The 12,634-nt window shown below is 43.4% G+C and overlaps 1 protein-coding gene across 1 annotated transcript; it reads right to left on the reverse strand.

The window, feature by feature from the left end:
* Nucleotides 1-4,541: 4,541 nt before the first annotated feature.
* On the reverse strand, nt 4,542-11,984 carry LOC138967480 (uncharacterized; the record flags this gene model as incomplete). Its single annotated transcript, XM_070340038.1, is given in 4 exon segments — nt 4,542-5,808; nt 6,916-7,091; nt 7,852-7,989; nt 11,730-11,984. Coding segments are annotated over 4 exon segments (1,664 nt in total), but the record flags the coding sequence as incomplete, so codon positions are not given.
* Between the last annotated feature and the right edge of the window lie 650 nt (nt 11,985-12,634).

Here is a 12,634-nt window from a genome sequence, read left to right on the forward strand (position 1 = left end):
GATTAAACATTTATACAAACTACAATATATTAGGAAGGCTCCCTGTCCCTGTCTGCCTTTGCATGTCTCTCTCTCTCTCTCTCTCTCTCTCTCTCTCTCTCTCTCTCTGCCCCCCCTCCTCTCCACCCATTGCACACCGGTTCGACCGAAGCTAAGTGAAGAATAAACTCCTGTTGTGCAGCGGGTTAAAGTATTCCCTCATACCTCGGAGATATACCTTCAGTCGCTCGCAGCGACGTCACGTGACGGAAAGAACGTTATCACACCATTGAAATGACATTCTTTCCGTCCCCTATAGGCGACGAAATAGGTCAAATTTTGTTCACTCTTTAGTGGAAAATGCTTCGACGCCGGAGCGGGTACTGGACCCAGTGCCGTTCTAGTGCAAGTGCACTACAAAGGCACTGCACCCAGTGCCGATAAGCGACAGCATTTTCTTCCACCATCTAAAATGTCACGTGACGTCGCTGCGAGCGAGTGAAGATATATCTCCGAGGTATGAGGGAATACTTTATCCCGCTGCACAACAGGAGTTTATTTTTCACTTCTCTTCGGTCGTAGCGGTGTGTAATACCTCTCCTCTCTCTGCACCCTTCCTCTCTCTCTCTCTCTCTCTCTCTCTCTCTCTCTCTCTCTCTCTCTCTCTCTCTCTCTCTCTCTCTCTCTCTCTCTCGCAAACACACCAGCAACTTCTTCCTCGTAGTATAACTCTCGAATGCAACCAACACTCAAGCAATACTTTCAAGTATAGAAAACCAGGAAAATCCTGGGTGGTAATACATTTCAGTTTATCCGTCGCGTTCGTGACTGCCTGGTGTTTATCAAACGTTTGTGATAGCCAGTAGTTGATAGTCGACCGAAAATCAGCATTCGATCCTACTTTGTCCCTAAACTCACTGGTCTATTCCTGAGGTTTGCATCTTGGAATACTCTCGATATATAACTTAGCATTGTCTTAAAATTAAAAAAAAAAGTGATTATGAGACAATACAGCGTTATTAGAAACAAAAATTGTAAAGGGAACACGGATTGCATGATATATGTTCTTGATTGTCGCAATTCATTCAATCAATCAATCAATCAATATGAGGCTTATATCGCGCGTATTCCGTGGGTACAGTTCTAAGCGCAGTTATTTAAAAAAAAAAAATTTTTTTAATGCAATTTATATCGCGCACATATTCAAGGCGCAGGGAATTGAAACAGTAAAGGTACTGTACTCCCCGCGCACACGGTCATGTTCCACGTCACATATTATCTGTCTATGCAGGCAAACATGGGCAAATGCCATAAATTCACATCGTGGCTGCATTTTACGCTGTGTGGGAATTCTGTGCCTGACAAAGTTAGCACATTGGCATGGGTGTCATGTACAAAAACTCTCCACGCCACCTCCCCCCCAATAAAAAAAAATACATTCATTAATAAAAAATAATTAAAACATCTTCACGGGACAGGAAGCAGTCATGCAGGCTGGTGAAATTTGGCCTGTGTTTAACTTCAAGGATGATCTTATCCCGCGTAAGAAGGGCGCAATGGACTAGTGGTTATGACGTCGGCCTTCCATGTGGAAGGCTTAAGGTTCGGGGCTGGAATCTCGGCTGTGCCTGGTGGGTCAAATTGTGGACATTTTCCCGATCTCCCGGGTCATCGTATGTGCAAAACTGCTAGTGAATTATCCCCCTTCGTGTGTACACACAGACACAAGGCCAAGTCCGCACGGAAAAGATCCTGTATTCCATGCCAGAATCATGTGGGTTATAGAAGCACGAAGACACCCAGACAGTCAGACAAATAGAGAACAGCAACTAGTATATATATTATCCTTTCGCATTTCCCTCACACACATTGCACACTTTATGAACACAAAAAGTGAACAATGAGCTTATTTGTTTTTGAACGAGAACAAACGGAACGACATCAGCAGCACCAGCAACAGCAGTACCACCATCACCACCACATACGGATTCAAATATAATTGGTTGAAAATGAATTAAGCAGAGTGATCTAAAGTAACAGCAACAGGGGTGGCAAGCAACAGAAATACTTTGATAATCTTATCCCAGCTTGTTATACGTAAAAATATGGTATAGTATATCATATTTGATGGGTAGTATATAATAAGGTCAAAGCACCAGTCAGAAAAAATAACAAGGCACGCATTTGTGGTACTCGAAATGGTTTGTGAACGACCAAAGTTATAACTAAGCTTAGGCAACAACAAAAAAAGTCTGTTTACGGTAACATAGGCCAAAAAAATACCTATTTTTTTGGCCTATGTTACCGTAAAAAAAAAAATCCCGACCAACCGACCCGGGATTTTTTTTTCTATTTTTTTTCTTCTGAAAAAAACATATTTTTAAGTTATTTTGCCAAAAAACAAAGACCTTTTTTTATTATTTTTTTTTCTTTTTTCTTTTTTTTTCTTCTCCCAAATGCCAAAAGAAAGTCTAGGGTCGCGCGAAAAAATAGGGTCGGTCGGGATACCGTAAACAGACTATTTTTTTTTTTGGCCTTACCATCCTTCTTGTGTACACGACCACGTTTACTGCCACAGACCTGTGAGGCTTTCACATATAATTATATGGCATCAGAGCATCATTGTTCTAAGACACATACCAACAATTAATAGTGTGACTGCATTCTGTGCAAAGTGAGATTTTTTTAAATTGTTTTAATACTTATTTTTAATATACTCTAAAAGACAAACATACATTCATTTGACAATCTTGTCGGTAACAATACAGTAAAAACGTAATACAAGATTTGGGGGGGGGGGGGGGGTTGAATTAATTGAGCAAATTGACATACGTTTCACTTGCAAAATTAATTAATTCAACTAAACAATACCCGTGTGACTTGGAATAATAGGCAGTGAAAAGTAGGATATGCGCCGAAATGGCTGCGATCTGCTGGCCGATGTGAATGCGTGATGTATTGTGTAAAAAAAATTCCATCTCACACGGCATAAATAAATCCCTGCGCCTTGAATATGTGCGCGATATAAATTGCATAAAAAAAAATAAAAAAATAAAAATAAATAAATCGCTGCGCTTAGAACTGTACCCACGGAATACGCGCGATATAAGCCTCATATAATAATAATAATAATAAGAACATTTATATAGCGCTAAATCAAAAACTTTCGTTAAAAAGGCTTGCTCTTGATTGAAACAATCCCCATTCTGGACAGAAAGTAGCCAGGCCGTTGATTGTCGGTATGTGTGTAAGGGGAAGGATGCTCTTACCCTTCGCAGGGGCGGATCCGGGGGGAAAGGAGGGGGGGGGGGTGTCCGGCCTGATTTTTTTTAAACATTTTAAATAAAGAAAAAATTATGGCTCAGATTGCACCAGATTGCTCCATTTTCCTTGTTTTTATCAACATTTTCCGGGGTGGCATCCCCTAGGAACCGGCCTTTGTCTTCTAGATGACGGTTTTGGAAGGTATGGTTGGGTAATTTGTTGGCTCAGGTTGCACCAGATCGGTCAATTTTCTTTGTTTTGATCCAAATTAGTCTTCTTAAATCAACTTCTGGAAGATGTATTAGGGGACGTTTCTTGGCTCAGATTGCTGCAGATTGCTCCATTTTCCTTGTTTTTATCAACATTTTCCAGGGGGGGGGGGGGGGGGGGCATATGCTTCGCGTCGTCGATCTGTCCCTAAAAGAAATCTGGACCCCCCCCCCCCCCCCCTTAAAAATGAAGTGATCCGCCCCTACTTCGTCAAAGATTAGACAGATTTCCGGCTGTGCGCGTGATCACTTATGCGAGAAGGAATATACACCTTTGAGGGACCACCGTATATGGCCAAAACCAAGCTTCAAGCAACAATTTTTGCCTAACCTATGCACCGCACAAATCCGTTATCTGCGACTTCGGACATGTATTTAAAGCTTCTTTTTCTACGTCTTCGTTGGTCGCTAGCATTCAAAGCAAAACCAGCTCAAGTTAAGGTAGATTAGGTCAGTTTCTGAATTCTCCCCAAAACAAGTGGACGCTGAAAATCTGTTTGTACACAAAAATACACGATCTTCTGTGTAAAAAATAAGACACTTTTAAAATTTTTTTTTTTTAGACACTACGGTTGTTATTCTCTTATTTTCAGTTCATCAGTATAAGCCCCGAGGCAAGTGTAATACTGTTGATTGCACTGCGACAAGGTAAAGAGTTCGCAATCTGTCAAAACATTGTAATTCCAAATGGAATATATATATATATATATATTATATTATATATAACACTTTTTACCACGCACATCAAATCCTTGGTCTTCAGAATATTACTACAGTTGTACCCGCGATGCACAGAATCGATATCACTGATTTTACGTTTCTGCTTCCTGTTTTCAAGTATTAAGGGCATTAAATGAACGTATCATGCAAGTGGAAATCTCAATAAAAGTGTCAGTAAGGCCTTGTAAATTCAGCAGGGTTTTGCAGAAACTTAGACAGGCACAAGCCTCAATTAATGGATTCAGTGGATCTTCCCTTTCAAGACACCTGTCCCCCCCCCCCTCCGGTTTTAACACTTCCCCTCCCCTTTATAACACTCTATTTTTGTCTCCATAATTATATTTTGTTCATAACGACTTGAACAAGTACCTTAATTCATCTATAGACCCCCTCTTTTGTAAGACCTGATTTAAAACAAATGTTGAAGGTTTAAATAGAACGTGTATGTTAATCTAATTGTACGGTAAGTCAAGGTGTGCCTTTAATGGCTGTCTGATGTGTACAGGTGTTCAAAGGTGTCAATGAGGGTCTGCAGACCCAGCAGGTAGCCGTGGTCAGTACCAGAATGGACGACGTTATCACCTGGAAACCCATCGAAAGTCGTATGAGCGAAGTCCACCATGCGAACGTCAACCTTCCCACCACTACTACAGCCACACCCAAATCCTGCTAACGATTCAGGTGAGAATGTCTTTACACCCGAGTCAGACTTCTGAGTAACACCTTCTTGAAGATTTGTGTCCGTTGGAACACATGTATTCGGAACGCTCACACCCTTCTGAGCACTTTTGTGCAAAGCTAAATCACATCTTTGACAATTTCTCGTCGACATTTTACTCGACGACATTTGGTTATATTGAGCACAATCTCCTTTGGAAAAATCTGAACTCTTCTTTGGCAAACTGGTTTCGGGTTCTTGGATTCCATTCTGGACAGTTGTTGTTATGTTGACCACCCCATGGCCATTTGACTGGCGATACTGCTGCACATCCAAGGCCTCCGAGTCATCAGTAACAACCGACAGTCCTGTGCTGTTGGTGTTTGCGGACGACAAGCCATCGCTATCACTATCTGAATAACTACTGCCATCCTCCTCGTGGGGTGACGAATCTCTCCGCAGAATCCATTCGCTTTCACAAGTAGTCGTAGTCTCGTCCCGGTAGACCCGATTTAGATCAAGAGGGGACCTGGCATTGTCCTTGTCTTGGTCAAAATAAGGCATCCCATTTGATCCACAACGACAATCATTTTCATTCTCATAACCACAGCAAGGCGTCCTTGTCTCGATAACCCCACAATCTGAACCACAGGGCACAGAATGAAGGCAATCACACATATCATCAGCCCCATCATACACGACAAGCAAAGAACTGGAATAGAACCTGTAGGATGGAAGTTCAGCAATCGCCGTTTGAAGGTTTCGAAGTCGATGCAAAAGGGAGGGAATCAAGTCTCTCCGGATGTGACGTCCGTTGAACAGGAAGTTGCGCATCGCTTCGCGGAAGCCGTCCTTGCCCAAGCGCCGGCCTTCTGCCTTATCGACTTGAACGTATTCGCCAGCGGTGGGCTGGTACATCTGAAAAAAACAAGAAATTCCTCCGAGGTAGGAAAAACACCCCCGTCCTTACCATTCTCACTGCCACCAACTGAGAAGGTTATTTCCCTTTGACCATTAATGTGTCCCTCTATAAGTCCTTGTAGAATCTTAATCCACCAATAACTCCCTAACCGTGTGTTTGACTGGTCCCAATTTTTGTAAGGACCGTCTCAGGAATGTATAGAACCTGTTCACCAAGTTTGGTGACGATCGGTCCGTTCATTCTTGAGATCTATATGCGAACACAAACACACAAACAAACAAACACATCGACCGAATCCTATACACACCCCTATACCGGGGGTGTAAAGAAGATGAAGAGGACAAGGACAATCAACTCGTAAACATTCTGTCGAAATGAAAAATAAATGAAACCGGATGTTGTTTTTAAATGAAATGCAACAAAGCAAGTAGGCAGTTCTTGTAATAAAAGCAAGGAACAAAAGAAATCAAAACAGCCAAAAAGCTGTCTCTGACGTGGCTGATAAAACCAGAGCAACGAATGGAAATTGTATTATTGCAATTTTGAACAGGTTTCTAAAGCGGTCGGTCATTTCAATTTTTACAAAAAGTGGTTAGCGTATCGGCTTTGGGCTTTTTGTCAGTAAGTAGAAAATATGTTGAAAAAAAGACAAACAAATTCCACACCAAAGAGCCTGCAAAAGTTTGATTCAACGTAACGTAATGTTTGTTTGTTTACTTGTATTGTTTTGTTAGTCATGTAAACATTGATAACACACACATGAAAAAAAGGAATCATCGCTACAACCTGTGGAAGCTATCATGCCTCCTTTACAAATGGAATTTCAACACTGACGGGTCAGTACTTATACAACATGCGTCATGATAGACGAAGTCCGGAAATAACTTATAATGTACACAGGTTTTTATGGATTGTGGAAGAGTTGCTTCCCCTTGGGGTTTTCCTTGCTTTTCCATAGAAACACCGAGGCAAGCTACACGTGGCATTGTAGGCATCCCTAGGAGTGTTTCTGTGGAAACAAGGCACAGCAACTCTTCCTCAACCTATAAACACTTGACAGAGTTATTTCAGACCATCGTCTATTTCGTAGTTGTTAGTCTCACCTTCATTCCACACATACGCACACCAAGCTGGGAAGAAGTCGTGGTGCGACATTTGTTGACCTGGTACGCCACCTTTGGGGCCGGGGCGTCGTCCCCGTGTTGTCTAGTGCCCATTTTTAAGTCCAGAATACATGGACGTTTGAGGTCTGCCACGATATTCTCCAGCAAGATAAAGTCTGCGGTTTGCCGTTAAGGAGAATACCAAGCAGCCAAATTGGGGACCGGGTAGCTCAGTTTGGTCGAGAACGTACTGGACTTGTGATCCTAAAGGTCACACGTTCGAATCCCGACAGGGACGGGCACGACCCGAATTTCCCAGCTTTGGAAATGAAATGAAATGGCATTAATTGAAAAACTACACGCGTCTATATTTCGAGTAATTTGAGACAAGCTTGTTATGTGTGTATATGTATTCAAAGCGTTTTTAAAGTCTTCTCGAAACCAACATCCTGACATAGAAATTAAAATGTGTATCCTTAATGAAGTTACTGGTGGTGGGCAAGGCCGTGCTTTATATCAACATTGTAGGCTGATTTAAACTAACAAAAACACAAAAAACAGCTACCTGCACTTTTAGCAGAATAACCGAGGTCTTTTACTTCCCACAGTGGTGACACGGGGGTGGAACATGGATACCGTCTCTGAGTCTGCACATACAGTTGACCCGTGTCCGTCCCGGACCGGATTCGAACCCGTGACCCGCGGATCACAAGTCTAGTGCTCTACCCACTGAGCTACCCGTGACCCGCGGATCACAAGTCTAGTGCTCTACCCACTGAGCTACCCGTGACCCGCGGATCACAAGTCTAGTGCTCTACCAACCAGGCCCAGTGATTGAATCTGATTGATTTGATTTCTATTCGGTATCCAATCCAAATAGTGAAGAACAATTTGTATAAATACATTAAAAACATGAAAGTGAAAAAAAAAGGATACGATAGACGTTGTCGTCAGCTTGGCTAGGCCTTGCCACTTTGTCCAGCAGACGGCGCGTGGTCAGAGGATGTGTGGCTCCCCCCTCTGCTGCTTCTCCCCCGTTCTCCTCCCCACCGTTCAGCGGGATGTCCACAACACCTGCAGTATCAGATACGAGAGAGTCAGTATTTGATCGAGAGAGACACACGCCCACATTGCAGCATAAACAGACAGATACTGTGCAGACACGCGTAATATAAACACAGACGCAGAGTCGCACACGTATTTTTCGCGCTCGCACACGTGCACGTAAACAAACATACAAGCATGCACGTGCGCATAGACACGTATATTTGCCCCTGCGCGCGCGCACACACACACACACACACACACACACACACACACACACACACACACACGGACGCACGCACGCACCCACGCTCGCACGCACGCACGCACACACACGCACACATAAACACGCACGCGCGCGCACACACGCACGCGACACACACACACAAACGCACGCACACACCTACACACACACACACACACACACACACACACACACACACGGGGGTGGGGGTGGAACTGAGAGACAGACAAAGAAATAGAAAGGCATACAGAATTGCTTGTACGCATGCTAAAAATAAATATTTATCTTCTTTCATTTTCAAAAAGCTACTTGACACAATTGGAGGTTTTTTTCTCTAGGATAAAATCACCAATACAAATCATGCCGTAGGCCTGACGTCAGAAAGAAGAAAAGGTCGCAGTCATCATAGCAATAACATTCTGTCAATGTACGCAGAGCAATATGTCAGCAGCCATGAATTCGGATTCATATATATATATATATATATATAGAGAGAGAGAGAGAGAGAGAGAGAGAGAGAGAGAGAGAGAGAGACAGACAGACAGACAGACAGACAGACAGACAGAGACAGACAGTGAGACAGACAGACAGACGGACAGACTTACAGAAACAGACAGAGAGAGAGAGAGCTGTTTTTTTTCCACCTTTTTTTCTAAATTGTATGCCCGGAGAGTGGGCTTAGTTGTGTCATACGTAAGCTGCCCGTTGCTGAGAATTAACTGACATTAAAAAAAAATCTTCTATTCCATCGTCCTACTTCAAATATAACACGTAAGGGCTTACGCGCGCATGCAAAAGTGGGCGCTTGTTATTAGTTTAAATTGATTCTGACAAAGCTGATTTTCTTGGGGATGGGACTGATCACCCTATGTCTGAAAGCGTATTATATGACCTAGTGTTCTCGAGGAAACGAGCGATTTGCAGATGGTTATCGGAGGCACAGTGTCCCGTGCCGTTAGTTGTACATAATACATGTACTGTATGTTTCTAAAGAACGACTCACCTCTATACTCTGGAACATGTGGGATAATGACACCTGGTAACGTATAGTACAACTGGTGTCCTCGGGGGGACAAGCAATTTGCAGAGGGTGTGACGGTTATGGAAGGGGTAATATGGAAAATATCCTATACCATTATGTGTACATAATACATGCACTGTATGTTCCCGAGAACAACTCATGACCTCGGCAATCTCTGGAACATGTTGGAATCGGAACGTCCGGTGTAACACTAAAAGAATTACTCCCAAGAGATTTTTACTCCGGAGTAAAAATTTCGTACGAAAATGTTACTCCCTTTACGAAAAAAGTACTCCCCCATTACACGAGAAAATTACTCCCCACGACAGGTGAGTTCCGAGTAAACATTTCGTACACAAATGTTACTCCCCTGACGAATAAATAACGAATAAATTACTTCACCCTAACACGAGCAATTTAACTTCCCATGCCAGGTGTACAAAATGTTTACTCCCTTGTACCCTGTTAGTCTTGGTGGTGGAAGGGGTGGAGGGAGGGTAGCGCGACATTCGTTTGCGCGAGATCACATATTGGCATTATCCCTTCGACCGCATCCCATTTTCGCGGACGAGATTTTTACTGGAAGTAAAAAATGGGGAGTAAAAATGTCGTGGAGGGAGTAATTTTTTCGTGCCTTGGGGGAGTTCTTTTCTCGTACGAAAGGTGTACTCGGAGTAAGAATTTCGTACGACATTTTTACTCCGGAGTAAGTTTTTCGTGGAGTAAAAATTTCGTGTTACACCGGCAGCATCTGGTAGAACTGGTGTTCTCGGGGGAACGAGTAATTTTCAGATGGCGTGACGGTTATCAGAGGCACAGTGTCCTATACCCTTGATTGTACATGTGCACACTACTGTAAATCTATATATATATACGACTTGTGTCTGTGTGTCTGTGTGTGTGTCTGTGTGTGAGTTCGCGATGCACGGCCAAAGTTCTCGATGGATCTGCTTCAAATTTGGTGGGCATATTCAGGTAGACCCGGGACAGGACACAACCTGGTCGATATTTCAACACGTGCTCTCAGCGCGCAGCGCTGAACCGATTTCGGTTCCACCTCAGCTACCCGGGCCCCCATACCGACACACCAAAGCCGCTACACCACATCACAACGCCAAAGTTCTCGGTGGATCTTTTTCAAATTTGGACACCGTATTCAGCTACACCCCGGACACAATATCATCGATGAGATATTTCAACACGTGCTCTCAGCGCGCAGCGCTGAACCGATTTTGGTTTTTGTGTTCATTTCATCATTATAAGTAACTCTTCCTTATCTTCTCCAGGTTTTCAGCGTTTACCTCCCTTCCTTCGTATGGTGCACTATAGTATGAGTGGGGCATCTTCGGATATTCCCGGCGTTCTGTTACTATTTTTAGAAGGTCACCGCAGTGTCCAGAACGTAAATTGGACCCGTAAATTATCCTCACTGTAAAAGTGCAAAGGTCGAATCAATTTATAGCCACGCGAAAAATACACTGTCATCTATCTCTCTATATATACGGCTTCTCTGTGTTTGTGTGTGTGTGTGTGTGTGTGTGTGTGTGTCTCTCTATGTGGGCAACACCTGGGGATTGTTCAGTTCTGTTTGTGATGTGGTCTGGCGGCTTTTGTGTAATTGTATGTACTGGCCTTCCTTTGAGAAGCCATAACAGTTCAAAAGGGCTTAGAGATAAGCTCTAAATTGCTCAATCCTGTTTGAGTGGAGTTCGCCTCCAAAGGTGATTAACACGGTTACATTCGTCGACAAGTATGGGACTCGATATGGTCAGGAATGGCATTATGGCCACTGAATCATTTTCGTGCTGTTCCCATTCCACGAATCTGGGAGGGACCTAAGCTTGGCGGGTCCATTGTTCGGACCCGGCGAAGCCGGCGTACGGCTCTAAGTACTTCTTCCCGGCGAAGCCGGCTACCCGGCGAAGCGGGTATTCATTCTAGTTCTAAATATAACGTCTCACCTCTACACTGTGTTGGACATGCGGGCTAAGAACGTCTGGCAGCATCTGGTAGAACTGATGTTCTTGGGGCAACAAGCAATTTGCCAATGGCGTGACGGTTATCGGAGACACATAACGTTAGTTGCACGAATTTAAAAATAAGAAAGTTAAGTTGTTGGAACGTTTGTTATTGACAAAAATACGTTACAGTCACAAATATATCGACCCAACTGTCTTTTAAGTGCACAGACAAACAATTAGTTACAATTAGTTTATATTTACCGTTGGGTCGATATATTTGTGTCTAACGCATTTTTGTCAATAACAAACGTTCCCACAACTTACCCTTCTTGTTTTTTTATTCCGAATTTTGAAACGTTGGCAGTCTCTTTGATTTTGGATTTGTCAGTTGCACGAGGAGTTCTTAATAACGACTCACCTCTGTACTCGGGAACGTGTGAGATAGGAACCTAAGCGACTTCCAGATGGCGCGACGGTTATCAGAGGCACAGTGTCCTATACCGTTAATTGTACATCATATTGTATATTCTAAATAACGACTCACCTCTGTACTCAGGAACGTGTGGGATGAGAACGTCTGGTAGCGTCTTGTAGAACTGATGCTCTCGCGGGATGAGCGACTTGCAGATGGTGTGACGGTCGTAACGAAACACAAGCGACTGTCCCGCCACCTGGTGGCAAAACGGTTCCAGATGAGCTTGGCTGCTCACGGGTGTACTGGATTCTGAGTTCATCTTCGGTTGTTGTGTATGCTGTTGAGGTTTTTGAGGGCGGTGTGGTGATGATGAGTGTTGTTGTTGCTGTTCTTGTTGTTGATGGTGGTGATGGTGATGCTGGTGTTGGCGATGGTGGTGAATATCGTCACTCTGTCGGCGATGGTGGCGGTTGTGGTGGTTGACCCTGTGGTTGACATGCAATGCCTGTACTGGCGGGGGAAGAAAAGGTTCTGCGCTGTTCCTTATTACCTCCATGATGTCATAGCCTTAACATTGTTAGGAATTCATTTTGGTTCATCTGCGTTGTGCAGGGTTCTGAAAATAAACACAGTCAAGTCAGTGTTACATGGTTGAATATTAGGTGGTAAACAGAATCAAAAACAACAATTGTAGGTTATCGGAGCAGTGGTCTTTTAAGTTACAGAATCAAAAACAACAATTGTAGGGGAAAGGCTCCTAATATGGACCGGCTCCTAATATGGACCACCTCCGGTTCTGACAAACTAACGGCGCTAGAACGCTCAAAACAATTTAATTCGCTTTATTCACCCTCTCTGCATAAGTTGCACATGTCAAAACAGTTGCACTTGCAGAAACACAAACCTGAAAACCGTTTGGCTTTTTCGCTTTTTTTTCACTTTTGGCAGGATTCACTCTAAATTTGCCGCCTAAAACGGACTCGTTTCTGTCCACAGCCAAAGCTTTTATCGCACAAAAATGGCTATATATGACA

Source organism: Littorina saxatilis, linkage group LG5 (assembly GCF_037325665.1).
Source record: "Littorina saxatilis isolate snail1 linkage group LG5, US_GU_Lsax_2.0, whole genome shotgun sequence".
Taxonomy (NCBI): Eukaryota; Metazoa; Mollusca; class Gastropoda; order Littorinimorpha; family Littorinidae; genus Littorina; species Littorina saxatilis.